General features: G+C 30.8%; 2 protein-coding genes across 2 annotated transcripts in view; one reads left to right on the top strand and one right to left on the bottom strand.

The window, feature by feature from the left end:
- LOC121115232 (TGF-beta receptor type-1) overlaps positions 1–2,440 on the top strand; it is a 41,215-nt gene extending 38,775 nt beyond the window's left edge. The window contains 4 exon segments of the mRNA XM_040709428.2: positions 394–561; positions 617–966; positions 968–1,030; positions 2,129–2,440. Of these exon segments, the coding sequence (XP_040565362.1) occupies positions 394–561; positions 617–966; positions 968–1,030; positions 2,129–2,257 (710 nt within the window). The 3' untranslated portion in view covers positions 2,258–2,440.
- mRpS26 (mitochondrial ribosomal protein S26) lies at positions 2,351–5,740 on the bottom strand. The gene is made up of 2 exons (XM_040709429.2): positions 5,534–5,740; positions 2,351–2,961 (listed from the first exon to the last, which is right to left on the bottom strand). The coding sequence occupies exons 1-2, from the start codon at positions 5,705–5,707 to the stop codon at positions 2,434–2,436; spliced, it is 702 nt and encodes a 233-aa protein (XP_040565363.1). The 5' UTR covers positions 5,708–5,740; the 3' UTR covers positions 2,351–2,433.
- Positions 5,741–18,816: the final 13,076 nt, after the last annotated feature.

Raw genomic sequence — 18,816 nt, 5'->3', positions numbered from 1 at the left:
GAACTTTAAAAGAATTTTTTAAATCAATATAGTAACTATGGGGTTTTAATATGACCTAGTCTATGTAGATAAAATTGCTTTGTCTCGTTGTTAAATTAAATGCAGCAAATTACAGTTTATTTTGCAGCTACTATCAAAGGTATTAAACTTCATAGTGCTATTAAATATATGGCGAAGGAAATAGAAAAGATTATATGTGTTAGAATATAGCTATGGGGAATTTACGAAAAGAAAATGTGATAATTACGAAAATTGTAGCTTGTAATTATGTATGCGTATAAACTTTTTCAGTGTTTTCCTACGAAGTGCCTCTCTTAACTTATTGTAATGTAATTTAAAAAACCATATTTTTTGAATGCAACTATAAATTTCCCCCCCCCCTTTATTTTCCAGACAACGGAACTTGGACACAGTTATGGTTAGTGACAGACTACCATCAACAGGGATCCCTTTTTGATTATATTTCTCGAAATGTCATCAACTCAAATCAAATGTTGGTGATGGCATTGTCTATTGCTACGGGTCTAGCACATCTTCACATGGAAATTATTGGAACTAAGGGTTCGTAGGATTTTATACCAGAATATAACATTATATTCACTTATAATTATGATAGGTAAACCAGCCATTGCTCACAGAGATTTAAAGTCTAAAAACATACTTGTAAAGCGAGACGGACACTGCGCGATTGCAGACTTGGGCTTATGTGTTCGTCACAACGCTGAAACTGAGACTGTTGATATACCTCTTAACAATAAAGTTGGAACTAAGCGCTACATGGCTCCGGAAATACTGGACGAATCCATTCATGAGAATCATTTTGATTCTTGGAAACGTGCTGATGTATATGCGGTTGGACTCGTATTTTGGGAACTGGGTCGTCGTACTAATGTGGGCGGCATATATGAAGACTACCAATTACCTTATTTCGATGTTGTTGATCCAGATCCTTCGATAGAAGAAATAAAAAAAAGTTGTTTGTGACAAGAAAATTCGACCTACGATTCCTAATCGTTGGCAGGCATCTGAGGTTTGTGGTGCTTATTATTGCCGGGGGGGAGGGGAGTAACAGAGGACAGTTGCAACAGGCTCTTTTCTCCAACATCCACAAAATGTGTGATACCATTCTATAATATAATGCAGATTATTTTGGGACAAAAAATCAATAGTTTTTGTACATTTAGCTTTGAGATATTGGATAAAAACTGATTTTAAGGGATAAAATTAATTTTCTCTCATCAGGCCGTCAGTTTTTCATTGTTTGTTTTTTTATGTAGCTTATACAATTTGATTATTTAGAAATTACTTCCGTTAAAATAATTTTACCCAGATTCAATCATTAAGGAGAGATTTGAGATATTGTAATGTTTAGTACTAAGAGGACAGATGCATCAAGTGCTCCAATTTTCTTCTTAATACTTAATTATGATTTATATATTATCACTTAACATCAAACATGTTTGTAGCCCAAACCAGGACCCTAAAGAGATTTTTGATAGTGAATTTATTGGATCAATAATTCTGATCAGTGATCCATGATATATATCTTTATCTCCTATCATAGATTGAAAAATTTTGTAACTAATTTCTCAAAAAATATTATTTAGTCAAATTTTACTAATGTATAACGCAAATTCGATTTTTTAACTCTTACAGCCGGTTTCTTAACTAGTGCTGTATCAGTTCTTATTTATTCAGTCCAGTCCAGTTTTAGGACCGGTCCTTCGGACTGTCGATACTGATTTAAAAAAAGGAGAATTAAGGTTGATTCAATTTATCAAGGACCGAGCTTTAGAAATTTTTAAGACTGATATGCAGAACTGGACCGTACCGAGACTGAACTGGACGGGAGTCTTCAGTTCTAAATAAGGACTGACACAATATATTTACCCATGGTGCAATTTCATGGGTTGTATTTATATTCATTTTGTGTGAGAATTACTTACTGTTATAATTTTTTAATAGATTCCATCAATACAGACATATGTTGGTATCTTGGGTTAAATTTTTGAGTGTATGCATTAAACTAGTTACGGGTAATTAAACAAAGTATCACAACTGTCCCCGTCTCCCCTATGATAATAATTATTAATGCACTGAAGCTTTTAAAATGTATTTTTCATTCCAGAATCTGAGATCTCTTTCGAAAATTATTAAGGAATGTCTCTATCACAACTCAGCAGCCAGACTTACCGCCTTGAGAATTAAAAAGACTTTAGCTAATATGGACGCTATCAACGACAAGACAAAAATTTAATCATCCATTGAAACCTCTCATAGAAAATTCATTCTTTTAATTTCTTGACTGTATTTTTTTAACAAAAAAGTGAAAAATTAACTTTATATCGAATCATATTACTATATTATATTATTGAATTTATTATACCATATATATATATATATATTATATTAATAAAATTTGTTTCCAAGTTGTTATGAATTTTGGACTTCGATATAAATGTCTTCACGCTTAGGGACCTCTATTTTTTCTCTTTGATCTGAAGGAACCAGTATGGATTTAGTATATCGCCCCTTGTAAATATGTCCTTCCTTGTCTATAGCATATTCATAGTCCACGGGACTATCCAGAGCTTTCTCAATTTTCAACACTAAATTGTCCAGGGTAACACGATCTTTAAATTCTTCAGCTTGCTGAGTTATAAACTGATCTGCCTTTTTGATCCTGTCGACCTCTTTTGCTTCTTGTATTAGAACTTCGGCTTTGATCTGCTCTTCCTTTAAGCATGCTTCATTTTCGAGTCGAATTTTCCTCAGTGCTGCGATTCGAGCATTTTCCGCCTCGTTTTCCATAATAAGTCTATTTTGTTCTTCTAATTCATGTGACTCTTTGAGTTTAGCGGCCTCTCCTACCGCTGAATTTTTTAGATGTTCTTCCCATAGGAACTGAGATACTGCGGAATAGTGGTCTCTGTACTTATCCCATAAGTGATCATACTGATCCTGTAATGCAATTAAATAAATTAACTTATAATTTAGAAAATATCAATAAATTGTTTAACGACCGAATTGTAAATTAAATTAATATAAAAACATATTATTAACAAATTATTTTATAAATACAAGGTTATTCATTCATAAGTTTTAAAGATATTAATTTCCGCGATTATTAATAAAACAAAATTAAATATTAACAATTATTAAGTTCTTCCGGATTCTTCCTGACTTTACACGGGTACTTCTTGGCTTATCATCACAGCTACTATACTTTGAAGCTCCCAAATTGTAAATTTAATAATAGTATTAAGACATATTGAGTTGCCTAAGCTCTGAAGAATTCGCAATGTCGTCTTTCTATAATTGTATTGAGCTTCAACTGTCTTCCTTAAAGGATATTTGATGACTAAAGTAGGGATTTTTATTTTATCAATCCCTATTTACAATTGTGACGGATTGAAAATATGCCTATTCGATTGCAGATTGATTGATTAAGTGCTGAAAATTAATTTAGTTCCATATATAACACCTTTAAAACTTGTTAATAACCCTGTATTTGTACTTATTACATTTAATATTTTTCTTTCTGAAAACAAAGGAGAGACACTCCAATGATTTTCATATCTTATTTGTAAATGGAAAGGTTATTTTCCGACAACTTGTACAAAATGAAGATCACATGAGGTTTAATTATCATGCGAAATGAATTATATAAATAATATTCAATAGTTATTTCAAAGGAATACAAAATAAATTATGAAACGTTGGTGCACCTAATTATCCCTCGCATAATTTTAGAAACACCTAGATGAAATTTAATATCCAAGAAAAATAAATACATATATTTGAGCAAATGCTCTAGAATCCTCATCATAATCATTGTACCATTAGTATAATTATCAATATATCGTGGGCCTAGAAAATCAGTGAAAAAATGTAATATTATTGTTTTGAGATAATATTGGTGAATAATCCTTGCAGTAAGTCAAATATTCACGCACACATGAACACATTTTTGTAACAAAGACTTTAGGTATAGTGTATTTTCATTGACGGTCACATATTGCATCCTAAATCAAAGCAACGTCGTACTAGGGACCTTGAGTTGATATATTTATTAAACAAAATTGAAATTTCAAAAAAAAAAAAAAACCTCAAAAACTGAATCAAATAGTATTAAAAATGAAAAAAGTTTCAACTTGATGCCAAGGAACAACAGTGAAATTTGAATTAAATATCATTATTAGGTACTGAAAATCTCTATAAAATGAATAGATTTGTAAAATTTTTACAGCTTTGTATCGATTAGAAATGATTAAAGTAGGAAAACTGTAGTAAAATATCTTATTATTTCCACTGCAATTTAAAAGTTAATTTATTGGCTACACTATGTAAATAAGAATATATTAAGATCCAATAGCCTATTTTCAATACGTATTAGGGTTGAGGCTCTTAATCTGGATTCGTTGAGTGAGTCTCAGGGGTTCAGTGGAGGTCGAGACACACATTCAACTTATGGTTCCTGATGACACACTCCGCTGGACATATTAAGAAGGGTTCGGTGAATGTTCCTATGAAACTTTGTTGGGGTTCAGTTCCTCTAACAAAGATTAGGTTCTATTACATATACAATAAATATTTACTATCTTTCAAAATGTTATCGCTCATAAGTCTACTTTAAAGTCCTTTTATCTTTGACGGCAGTAGTTCTTAATGGGAAAGGGGTTTATTCATATAAAACATGGTTATTAGGCCCCTAAGATGATTGACTTCAACAATGCCAACGTCACGTAAAAACGTTCTATTGAATATTTCCTTAGAATACTTGTAAAATATGGATAATTATTATAATAGTGTATTGATGTGAGCTGAAAACCTCATTTTCCACAAAAAAGTGACTTTTTAAGCCTTGGTCTAGTTATACTAAGAGATTCTTTTAAATCTCAACGGCGCATTTTATTGTGTGAAAAATGTCATTGATCATTCCCGATTGAAATGAAAATATCGTACATGTCAGATATTATGTATCATATAAGTTCAAAGCAAATATATGATACAAAAAATAATTATATACATATGTATTTATGAATATTCTGATTTAAAAAACATTAATCGTCGACATATAATCACAAAACAATGCTAGTACACTTGTTACAATTTTGTTCTAGACTCAAGATATACTGATTTAAGTGTGTTTAACAATATATTTTTCAATTTAATTTGTGAATGGGCTGTATTTTGTATTTGAAAAAGACTCCACATCAATTAATCAACAAATAATTTTGGTTAAAAGCTATTAGTTCCATTTAGAATTCCACTTTCAATGAAAATGACGCTTTTATCCTCAAATTCTAAGCATGATCCCCATAAATAACAACTTAACGCCATTCAAAACCTAACAAATAACGTTATTATTTCATCCAAAAACATTATTAATTCATATGTTGCCATAATTAGTAATAATTTAATAGATAAAATCAATTAAAAGAAGAGTAATAACATGACGTCATAACAATACAAAATGTACATCAGTATATAAGTAAATCAGCTGCAAATATGACGTCATAGTATAACATACCTTCTCCTCTTGAGAAGATCGATCCTGTGGTGGAAGAATGAATTCCTTTGAAGGAGCTACGGGTATCCAACGAGGCTTACCATGTTTACCAACTTTACGACCACTACCATGGCGAATTGGAGTGAAGAATATGGAGCGAGAGAGGGAGACTCCAAACCTCAAAGACGGCAGCATGATTTTGTTTATTATTAATAAATACAGAATGTTATAGGAAACATAAACATTCGCTAGAGGGCGCTATTCATGGAATGATATAATAAACATTATTTTAGAAATATTTTTGACATTTACATGTCTGCTGCCTTCATATTTTCTTTGTCTCTTGTTATGAATTAAATTAACAAATAAATAGGTATTACTAATCAAATTTGTTTTTTTAATAATTTTTTTATATTTAATTTCCTTAATGTTATAAGCCGTATAGCAGCTGTTCCTTCTTATATAAATTAGCAATTAGTTTCGCATCTATTTTATTTTTTTAAATTGCTTGTGAAAACATAATTTCTTAAATTTACCATCCTTCCCCTGCAATATATATTTATAGAACTCCTGTTATTTAATCTTTCAAATAATTGTTTACCGCTTATTTGTGAAAAAATATAACTTTATAAACAAAAATAAAGAAATGAATCTCAGTAGTCCATTCATTTTAGAGGCATTTCTTTTATAAATATTTTATATTTGCATCAAACATGTTGTTAAATAGAATTTTGCAAGCAAAAAGCACTTGAAAAATATGCCTCTATTTGTAAATATTAATTACTAATGGATTTTAAAATATCAATGAATGAACCTAATAGTGTAGATATTATTAATTATATACCTGGTAAGCTTGTTAGATGTAAAACCTTGAAGAATAAAAAAATCTAGTGTTGTTAGCAGAGATATGTACAAATAAAAAAAGTGTATCTAAACCACAACTCATCTTATTTTCAATTATGCGTGTATTTTTTCACATTATGTGTTTTTTGATTGTACTACTATCTCAATCCCAAATAATATCTTTAACAGTGGGCAAACTAACAAAAATCAAGAAAGGATCAAATACTAATTTCTTCCACTGAATATGTGATTATCCCCCCCACCCCCAAAAAAACTACACTGAAAGAAGTGGTTCTTAATCTTTTTTCTTCAATACCCAAAAATGATTGCTCAACAATGACGTCCATAGTCGTAGAAGATGGTGATTTCTTTTATGGGGACAGCTTCAATTATGGCCTAATATTAATCTCATTATTGATCAAAACCGTGTGTGTCTGTATCACAGTTTCGTTATTTGGGATAGACTAGTATATCTTTTTCATTTTTGATCACATCGGATGATAGGATAAGGCGTTTTGAAGGTAATGGTATATACTTCAGACACTTTTCGGACATTAATGCGGGTTGGTTAAGTTGTGAAGTAACGGGCGTCGTGTATGGAGGTCCCAATGTCATATTATACTACCTGAAAAGGAAAAAAGTGTCAAATGGTACCAAGAAAATTTGCGATCTATAGAGGGCCGATACTTTTTCGGTTTGTATTTAACAACAGTGGTTCGAGCAATTTTGTTCCGTTGTAGTCGAGGTGAATGGCACCTGTTGTCGAAAAGTCGATAAAGTCATGGAAAATACCCAGATAAACCATCTTATTAGTAGTCGTAGCATCGCCCATGAGCTGAACATCGATCACAAAACCTTTTTAAACCATATGCAGATGATAATTATATGAAAATTAACTCGAATAAGAGAAGAATTGCGACCGCACATATATTTGAAGACGGGCCAGAAGCTCTGGAAGCTCGGATGGGAATTTTTGATGCATCAGCCCTACAGTCCGAACCTGGCACCAAATGACTACCCCCTGTTCTTGTCTTTGGCCAACGCGCTTGGGATTAAAAATTGGGCCTCAATAGATGCCTTTGAAAATTTGTTGTCCAGTTTTTTCCACAATAGGAACAAGACCTTCTACGATAAGGGTATTATGAAGTTGCATTGGAAACAAGTTATCAAACAGAAAGTGACATGCTTGCTTTAAATCAGATGACTGTAACACTTCTTATAAAGCATTAAAATAAGCAGGCTTGTTGATCAGAGTTTTTTCTGATCGGCAATTGCGATATGGCGATATTATATCGCTGATTCCAGTATCGCAATTGGTCCTTATCTTTATATCGCTATAATTTAACAGAAATGGCAAAAAAATTGCAATCCGATCAATTTGAACAAAATGACATATCAGCTAATATACCTCACTTCAAAGTAGCCTTTCTTACTGAGGACACTCAAGAAAAAGCGAAAACGTTCCTTCTAGAGGAGACCACCTTATTTGAAGATCAGCCATCCAGCCAGCCGTCTCAGTGTGTGCAGAGAGAGAGAGTAATTTATTCACCTAACGTTCCAAAAAAAAAATGGATACAGCCAAGCAGGAAGTGGAAAATATATGTCTGATGACTCTGAAGGTCTTGAAATGATCTTGGCCTACTGAGTAGTGCCAGCAGTGTTCTACAAGGCCAAAAAGACCCTGAAGTTGACTAAACAGAGGCTGAGAGACGACTACTTTAAGAATTAGCTCCTGTTAATGTCAAATAAAGAGTTAGAAGAGAAATGATTTATGTAGATATTTTATTATTCACCGGCAGACTATATTTTAGTTTTTTTCTAAATGTATTTTATTTTTTTATTATAGGGCCTTTTAAATAATATATATCTTATTTATTAACTTTTTATAATTATATAAGACCTTTTAAAAAAAAGTTAAACCTTTTGATGGGCCCTTCATTAAAATGTGTCAATTTAATGAAGTTTTTTTTTACAAAATGGTATTTCTATTTTAGATGTTTAGATTCTTAGATGTTTTTTTTTGTTTTTTTCAAGAAACAAACTTTGGAAAATAAAATAAACCACTGTAGAGGTGGCATCTACAAAAAGAATCACACTCGTTTTAGTTCTTATTTTATACAACTCAATGTAAAATGAATATATTAATCCTATAACTTATGACCAAGGTTTTACCCGGTTCAGATTCAAGGTTCTATTGGTCTCGGTTCTTTCATTTCAACGATTTTGGTCTCAGTTAAGCTTCATCGGTCTCGATTCCGGGCTTCGGCTTATTTTGTTTTTTTATATATATATGATCAGTTTGGTGGCACTCGAGCGTCACTAGAAAATCTGCAATCATACACAGAATGCAAAGTGCCCCAAGTTCCAGCAGGAGTCCTGAAAACCGTAACGGGTGGCTAGGGGTGGAGTAAGGTAACTCAGGAAGATAGTTTGATAGTTTGCGTAATACAATAAAAGTAACGACGTGTTTCATTTACCTAAAATTATGCAGAGTGAATATTAGAAGGTTATAAATATACCAAAAAATGCAACAAACGAAAATAAGCACAAGAACCGGAAATGATAAGCAATATATTGCTGTCTCGATTCACAATAAGTTCTTGCAATTCAAAATATATTGGTGCAAAAGACACTGTTTGTTGACAATTTAAAATCTATATAATAAATACGAATATCTTTGTGTGAGTTTATTCGGAAATCACAGCGAACCCGAATGGATTTGGTTCAAAAACTTCATTTATGTTTTGAAGGCTCAAGAGATGGTTCTAATAACAATTTTTTGGCCTTTAAGGCCATGGCGGTCTTTATATAGCATTTTTTAGATCCATTTTATTGTCAAACACCATTTTTATTATTAAAAAAGTACAGAGCTTCCAAGCTTTCAAGTATAGGTTTTAATTACCGGGTGGTTTATTAAAATCTGAGCACTTTGAATTTTAAACTTCAAAAATTATTAATTTATTTATTAACAATAGAACTCCACCCAAATTAATCATTAATGTAACCGCCTTAAGGGACAATGATGGCTTCCAGAAGGCGGAAGGCCGGACACCCGCTGCGGATGTAGTCATCTGTCATGACCTCCCAGTGCTGGCTAACAGGGATTTGAGGGACAGTCTGGTATAAATATTTTGCAGGGGGTCCTCATGGACTTAAAGGGATTGTCCTGGGTTGTTTTCTTATACTCCTCCGGATCCAGTTAAGCCTGTTTGACATAGCACTTCTTTGTCTTCAACGTATAGGACTTGTTGATGGTATAGACAGTGTTCATGGAAACTCCCATCTACTTGGAGTGCGCGAATGGAAATTTGTGGATCACGTTCAAGTGTCATTTACGAAAGCTAGAGAGCTCAAGTTTGTTCTGTTTTGTAACCAATTATTTATGTTTTAATATATCGAAATATCAACTAATTTATACCTCTCAACATTAACTAATTATTGAATTAGTAATTGTTCAGATTTCAATTGACTCCCCGGTATATAAGTTCGGAGCAAGGACAATGGAGGACGTCAGATATCTGATATGGTTTTTAAAAGTATGTTTAACAAAAATTTTAATGTGTTACTACCATTATGAAACAAAAATAACAAAATTTGGATTTATAAAACTTATTTTGTTCCTTTGGGGAAAAGGAAGTTATATTGGTGCATCCTGTATATTGTACAAAAAATATACGTGTATAGAGATTTATTTTATTAATACCCCATGAATGTTACTCAAATTCATTGGTCATGGCCATGTTACCTCTCTACACCATTTTCCCATGGTTTTATTAATATGCACAGTTACAAAAATTGTTAAATTACATACATATACAAGTTTCTTGAGGATGTACCTACAACAACAACAAAAATAAATATTTCCTTTGTCAATGTATTGTGAAGGAATTAAAAAAGGGATATAGTAATCATAAGCAACCAGTAAAACATCATTAATGTGTGTCCTACCCGTAAAAAACAAAGATATAGAGAGGACCAAGGTCAATAGAAATACAAAGTTATACGACTGATGTTTAATACTGACGTCATAGTGTATGAGTGGTTGTATATTTTGTCATAATCTATTTTTCTTGTCCAGGAGTCGGTACGATACATTAAATTGAAAATTCTAGAAATAGTGACGTCATATACAATGGGTGATTGTGTGTTTTGTCAAAATCTGCCTGTCTTGCCCAGCAGTCGATAGGATACAGCAGATTGAATATTCTAGCAAGCCCGATTACATGATGGTCTAACCTTGTATTTCTATTAACCTTGGAGAGGACAAGGCATGGGGAAGGTTGTAACATTCCCCTCAGCTATTAACTTTGGTATAATACAGGATGTGTTCGGAAAATTGCCATTAGGGAAATTTCCAGTCATTTACTATCAAAATCAGAATACCTCAGCCCAAAAATTGTTTCATAATGAGCCCCGAGCACATGGGGCTGTTAAGACTATCGCAGGAACACAACGGGGGTTAAAAACCACCACTTATATTTCAAAAAGTATTTAGTCCCCCTCCAAATACTACAAAATAAATCCTAGGCTCACGGGTAGATTAAGGCTAAAAGACACCAATGAGGATAAAGTCTACCACCACTGTTTGACAATGCATATAGGTTCCTTCAAAATGCTCCAAAATAATGGGGTCATGGGTTGATTATGACTACGGCAAGACCACTAAGTAGGTTAAAATCCACCACCACCAACACTACACAAATGATTGAGACCCCATTCAAAATAACATCAGCCCATATTTTTTAACCTTCTTGCTGTATTAGCCGTAACCTTAATCAATCCATGGGCCAAGGGTTCATTTTGGAGTATTTGGAGGTGGTCTAAATTCTTTTATTTTAAATGTGGAAGGTTCTCTTCTTTATAACAATAGTTCATCTTATATCCCCAAATCATAAAACAGTCACCTGATATTAACAAGGGCCTTAATTCAGGTGTTCGATATGTCTCTCTCCCACTTTCTGGTCGAACTCGTACAAAAAAAATGTTATATGGTTATTACTTTAAAAAGAGTGCGACACAAAATTTGCACCTCTGATTGTGTAAAAATTCCAAGCAAATATTTCTTCATATCCACAGCTTGTCAATTTTATCTACCTTTAAAATTGCTCTTATTTTTTTAAAAGGCCATCTTGCTAGGATTACTACACCAGGATCAAATTGATGGATCTGTAAATTACAACTCAATCAAGTAAATCATTTACCAACAAGGGCTAAAACAAGATGATTATTGAGCAACATGTTCTTAAATGGTACAAAACACAAAATAACTAGTCAATGGGGCTAATAAACTTCTTGTCATTGAAATGCAACTAATAAATATTGGATTACTAGGAAATGGATATGTTGGCAAGCAAACAAAACAATAGTGACAAAAAAAAAGTTAATGTTTTAATGGATACAAGAACATCTCATTATTTGTAAAATATCGGATTGGATAGGAGTATCAGATCAAAAAACATATTTTTTATCATATTGGATCGGTAACGAAACGTAAAATATTGAGACATTAACCCATCTATAATGGTTACAAGCATAATGGAAAAATATATTTAAGAATCGAATGAGAATTGACTCGAAATTAGGAAAAAAAACATGTTTCTTTTTATCTGACATTTCTGTGAATTATATTTTTATAATTCAAATTTATCATATGATTAAAGATACAATCGAATGTATACTATAGTTTAGAACAGGAGTTCCCGAACTTTTCAGCCTACGACCCCAAAAATAACGGTGTCAGAGACCAGCGATCCTAGGGCTGTTGGAATCGTTGAAAAAGAACGAATTTGATTGGTTGAAAGAGATTATATAAAAAAACGAATAAAACACGTTAGTATCCTTGCATCTTCTAAACAACTTTTCCTCGGTATTGCACTAATCATCAGCAAAGCAACCTCCCCTTACTGCTCTCTCACGTGCATCATCATCATGCTGAACAAAACGTACCTTTTTTTATGGGTTTCTAACAACGGAGGTACTGATGTGTGGAATTATAAGTATAAAAAGTATAACATGACGTTTTTTGCGGTTTCTTGTGCCCATCTCGTTCTTTAAAAGTCTTCAAGAAACACAAGATTCAAGGAGACGAAGGAGAATTTGGACGTAGCCGAGTTATTTGTATCGTGTAACATCCATTTAAATGTTCTGGATCATCCCAATTTCTCCTTTAATTTATCATTTAATTGTCAACACGTAAATGTTAACAATATTTTTTAAATAATTTATTACTTTATTGCCTCATTTCTATTCTTTAGATTTCGTGCCAAAGTTATCTATTCATTCTTTATGGTCAGTGGGCTTTAAGAAGTTATGAGTACACTTCCTGTAATGATGGGTTTGATGTTCTCTAACTAACAATATATTTTGTCTTGCATAAATTTACAGAATGTAATATACATTTATAAAGTTATTTATAGGGAAGTTATATATTAATAATATACAACAATCCCTCTTTCTTCATGTGTAAATAAATAAATAATTGAGGTTAAAGATATATTCTAAACAATACTCTTTTAATTGGGTTGGAATCGATATTTACTTTGAACTCTTGATCCAGCGTCAGATACAATTGCACATCTATCATATGTAGCTATTATATTTTTAAAAGTAATTTCCATGGACATCCAATGCATCGATGGGTAATTTATTCAGTTCAAATTTTTGAATAGAGTTGATGGTCGAAATAGACTTTTCTTTTAGACACCTGCATACTCTTGCACAGTGGCCTCTCTTACCACGAAGTAACTTCCTCGCAATGTATAAGTATTTCGATCAAATTTAAGACTACCTCTCCCTTAGACTTAGATTGTCGTGACAGATGATTTTTCTTTATCTAAATGGTTTTAAGTCCCCATGTAAAGAATGAACTTCTACAGCCTCCTGCAAAAATTATTATAGTTTGCATTTAATTTACACACATGCTATTTACAATTTGTTATATCCACCTTGTATATTGATATTCGTAAACAAAGTTTTATATTATGACAATTGATATTTTATACTATTTGTATCATACAATAAATTATAACTAACATTAAGACATTTTCTTGATAATATTATTTTGATTAAATAGTACCACGTACAGCTATATTTTGGTGAAAGAAAGCTTCTATAAGTAGTAAATTTACAGATAAGTTGTAATGTTAAAAAAATCATACTTGAGATATCTTATAAGCATGTTCGAAATTACCCACAGGCCATCAAGTATGATTTACTGCTCAGAGATGGAGGAAAAAAAGAACTGATGGGAAATGTGTAAGCTATTTTATTTAGTGTCTTATTATTCTATAAAACAATTAAGCCTCGTCTGAAACTGTGTAGTTTAATTCTAATATCAAATCATAAGTATATATTAAACAACTTTTAATTCCTTCATTGCAACAATATACATATATAACGAATAATTTATCGATAAGAATCAAGGAATACAAATGTATTATAAGCTCCATTCTCAGAATAAATATTCTAGCATTTTATGTGCTGCAAAAAAAAAAAAAAGAATTTTTGCGTTTTACTAGAATTTTTTTTGGTGAGGATAAAAAATTTTAAAGCGAAAATAGGGGTTATTTTTTTGTAAAGATTAATTTTATTAACAAAAAGTGTTTTTAGCAAATTATGCAGCAGACCAAAAAAAATAATATTTGAAATTTTTTTCAAAAAAAAAAAAAATTTTGAGAATATCTATGAATTGATGAATTATTTTCCCAAAAAATTTGATGATTGAAATTTCTTTTTGGAAATTTTTCGTGAATAGCTGTTAATAGTAGAATTTTTCTCAAAAAATTTAATTTTGGGTGTTTTTTTTCAATTTTATATTACCAAAAAATTAATTTTCTGTGAATAGCTATGGATTTTTCAAAAAAAAAAATAATATTTGAAATTTTTTTCCAAAAAATTTAATTTTTTGTCAATAGCTATGGATTTTTGAACTTGTTTTCCAATAAATTTGACTTTTTGTACAAAAGTATGGATTTTTTTGTTTTCAAAATAATTCCAAAAACCAAGCACCTACCCCCAAAAAAAATAATATACATATATACAATATTGCAACAGTTGGTTGCGTGAGTATTAAATATTAATTATTATTTTGACGGATTTTTCTCCTCTTCATTTTACATCAGGTAAAAGAGAGAATAAAAATTCGATGGGCGTGTTATCATTTTAAAGTTTCTTGTTAGTTACATATTATCATAGAATATGAATGTAGGATGTATCTCAAGGAATAAATAGCAGGGCTAAATACAATAATAAAAAAAAGAATGGCTGAAAGAATTTGACGAATTTCTGCGGTCATTTTCATAAAAATTTGAATGTTTACTTCATTTGAGTAATTTATATTATTTATAAAATAGAATAAATGTGTCGGTTGCATAGAAAAAGTTTATTTGGACGGTTTTAGCGCATGCGGAGCATGGGAAATGAAAGATATTTTTTTTCAATAACTCTTTTCTACATAAAAGAGTTCAATGTCAAATTTGATACAAAAAAGTTATGTAAAAATCATAGCTACTGCCCTGCTGTCTTTGGGCACTCAATACTGTGAAGAAGAAATGTCACATTTATCTTCCTTAAATCGACTCTGCCTGGAGTGGTAGAAAAAAATGATGACTTGTCTCTAAGTATCTTCAATGAAGTAATGTGTATTGGTGTTTAAAATATGTTCTGGCGATATCAGGGGCGACTGCAGGGGGAAGAACAGAGTGGCTGCAGCCCCCCCAAAAAAAAGGGGGTTATTTTTTCCCAAAAAATTTAAAATCTAAGTTGCAATTTCTGTTTCCGAAAAATGATTTTTTTTATTTTTTTTCCAAAGAATTTAATTTTTTGTGAATAGCTTTGGATTTTTGAAAAAGATTTTCAAAAAATTTAATTTTTTGTGCACAACTTTGGATTTTTGATATTTTTTGAAAATAGCTATTGATGTTAGAATTTTTTTTTTTTTTAAATTTAATGTTTAAAGTTTAATTTAATTTTTTCTCCCTAAAAATTTAATTTTTCAAATTTTTTTGAACAGCTTTGAATTTAGAAAAAAAATAATTTTTGAAAATAGCTATGGATTTTTGAACTTTTTATCAAAATATATAATATTTAAAATTTATTTTCTCAATTTATTTTTTCAAAAAAAAGTTTTTTTAAATAGATATGAATTTTTGAATTTTTTTTTCAAAAAATGTAATTTTTTTGAACAGCTTTGAGTTTAGAAAGAAAAATTTAATTTTTTGAAAAAAGCTATGGATTTTTGAACTTAAAAAAAAAAAAAATATTTAAAATTTAATTTTTAATTTTTTTTTCCAAAAAGTTTTTAAAATTTAATGATAATTGGATATGGACAAATAAAAGAAACCAAAGATGAACCTGGTAATCCTGACAATTTGAAGAATGTTTTTTGCAAGCAGCCTTGAGAAGATGGAAATAAGCAAAAAAAAAGTAAAAAGGCCCACTCTTTATATATCAAGGAAATATACGCTAGAATTACTTCGATGTGGATCCTCTATCTTTCATATTATCACTTTAAAATTGGATGTTATATCTTCAAGAATTTAATATTAAGGATAACAGCTTTAGAAAATAAAAAAATCATGTTCAAGTTCCAATTATTAAAAGTAACCCCTACATTCTAAGACATATTTTATACATCTCTGGATATTATGTTAAGAAATTGCAAATACATTAACAAAAGAAAATACAGAGGGGGATACCCCTCAAAAGGCGGAGTTCACACCCTGAAGTCAAGTAGACTTTACGCAACAGTGATCACCCTTTTCTTTCATAACGAGTCAAAAAGAATGTATTGTTATGGAGTACTTTTTTGTTATGTTATTATCTAGCAACAGAGGGGTTTCAAATGTGATTTCATCTACCAAATAACATGAAAACAATAATTGTTTTTCTTCAGCTGTTATTGTTGTCTTATTACTTACCCAGGAGCGTCCACAGGAGTTATATACATCTATCTATTTTATTTTTTTCATTTTGAACAAAATGTTCCTTCTATAAAATGGACATAATATTTAAATAAAACAATAGAATAACAGTTTTTCTTAAGGTCTGGAATAGTTCTATGAAAACTGATGCACCCTCGGATTATTACCTTTGAAATTATTTTGAAAATTGAAGGTTTAAATTTTTCTGAAAATAAATATTAAATTTTCGTAAATAAAATTAAAAATCTATAGCTAGGATCGAAAAAATTTAAAAAATTAGATTTTTTGAAAAAAATTTCATATATATAATTTTTGAACAAAAAACTCAAATATTAATTTTTTTGGAGAAAAATTTCAAAAATCAATAGTTATTTACAGAATATTAAATTTTTGAAAAAAATTAAATTTCAAATATTAAATTTATCCAAAAAAAAATCAAAAATCAAATTTTTTGGAGCAAATTTTCAAAAATCCCCAGCCGATCTCAAAAAATTTATATTATCAAATTTTTCTAGCAAAAAAAAAATTCCTTAATTTGGTGAGGGCTACATCCTCTCCAGCCAACCCCTGTGGACGCTCCTGTTATCAGTGCGCTGAATGTTGATTGGGTCCATTTTGTGTATTATCATGATATATGAAATATATTGATTTAAATTGTTTCTTCTTAAATAGTTAAAAAAATTAAAATCCATACTCTTTATATTAAATAAATTTGAGAATATTGACTTATAATGTCGAATTATTTACCTCAATTTCGAGGGGAAGGTCTTTATAGATAATTGTCTTTCTTTTCCACGCATAGAGTAGTGATTCCCAAACTGTGGCGACAGAAACCTAGGGGATAATTAGTCCCCCGGGCGTTTGCTACCCCCTCCCCCTATCCAGTAATTTTATCTTTTTACAAGAATTTCTTTTTGGTCAGGATGAACAAATTTTTCTCCAAATTAGGGTTCAAAAAAGGACATTTGACCAAATTATGCACCAAGGAAAAATAATAAAAACTAAAGCACGATCTGGTAGGCCAGTCATAGAAAATGTCCATAAAATCATGGAAATCATGTTAGTTTTATGGTCAAAATACGCTCATAATCTTTTAATTTACCTATTATTAAGGTTGTTGGAATCGTTGAAAAAGAACGAATTTGATTGGTTGAAATATATTATATAAAAAAAGGAATAAAACACGTTGGTATCCTTGCATCTTCTAAAGAAATTTTCCTCAGTATTGTACTAATCATCAGCAAAGCAATTTTCCCTTAATGCTATGGATTTTGGATGTTTTTTCCAAAAATATTTAATTTTGATTTATTTTTTTTAAATTTAATTTTCGAATTTTATGTGAATAAGTATGGATTAATCTTTTTTTTATATTTTTTTTCAAAAAAAAATCCAGAAACCAAGCCCCTCCTACCCCCCCCCCCACCTTAAAAAATATAATTATGAATACACCCATGATAAACCTTGATAAAACTCGATCAAATGGCTTTATGCATAAAAAAAGCCATAACATCTCCATTGAGTACTACTTGATGCCAATGATAAACAGTTATATTTGAATATCATCAAAGTAATAATATGTACTGAAAATCTCTAAAAATGGTTTGATTCGTAAGATTTTTCTTGATCAATTAGCCTCAAGAAAAGTGAGATGGATAGAGAAAAATGTATTATTCTTTCCATTATATGTAATAGTTTATTTGTATCTCTAACACGAAAATAAGATTGTATAACGATGTAATAACATATTTTCATACATTTTAGGTTAAGATATACGATAAAACTAGGCCATAGATTTTTGATAGACTCCAAGGTCATAAGTCTTTCTATTTGTGTGTCTCATTTTGACATCCAATAGTCGACTATTTTCCTTAATATAAGTGAAAATAGGGTTTTAATTGTTAAGCAACATCGTTTTTTTAGGCCAGGTTGCTCAAAATAGTGGTGTTGAACACTGAAGTGCCCACTAAAAAATCTGATTTTGACATGTTATTTAAAAAAACTATGATATTTCATATATAAATACATTCTTTTTACTTAAGAAAGGATAAAATTTTATGTTTATTTTAAATACATAATTACTAGATAACCCTTCAGTCTTAGGACAGCAAATTAAACTTAACAATGAATTCAACTTAATTTGGACACCAATCAACGTGTTTATCTGGACATGTTACAGTCTCAAGTACTTCCCTGGATCCAGCAACAGCACTGGGAAGGTTCTCACTGCTTCCAACAGGACGGAGTATCTTTACATTCTGCAAAGTCTGTTCAAGAATTATGCCAAACCACTTTCAAGAACTTTTGGAGCAAGACCATGTGGTGTCGACGACTTGATGGTCGTCATAGTTTTGCATGGGACAAATTGTCGGAGGAGACCATCTGTACATCGTGTGGTTGCCACAAATGGGGCCCATATGGAATGAACTGTCACTTATTTTGAAGGAAATTTCACGGGAATTACAATGGTGGAAAAGTTATGTTTCGAGAAATAAATATATCTTGGCTGTTGTCCTAAGACTTATGGGTCATCTTGTATATAAA

Source organism: Lepeophtheirus salmonis, chromosome 3, assembly GCF_016086655.4.
Source record: "Lepeophtheirus salmonis chromosome 3, UVic_Lsal_1.4, whole genome shotgun sequence".
NCBI classification, from domain to species: domain Eukaryota; kingdom Metazoa; phylum Arthropoda; class Copepoda; order Siphonostomatoida; family Caligidae; genus Lepeophtheirus; species Lepeophtheirus salmonis.
This window is presented reverse-complemented; position numbering and strand designations above follow the sequence as displayed.

Bases quoted from the DNA above. Each gene is read 5' to 3' on its own strand.
- mRpS26 (XM_040709429.2), bottom strand. From the start codon at position 5,707: ATGCTGCCGTCTTTGAGGTTTGGAGTCTCCCTCTCTCGCTCCATATTC. The intron at 2,962-5,533 runs GTATGTTATACT...ATTGCATTACAG, and splicing joins GATCTTCTCAAGAGGAGAAG to GATCAGTATGATCACTTATG.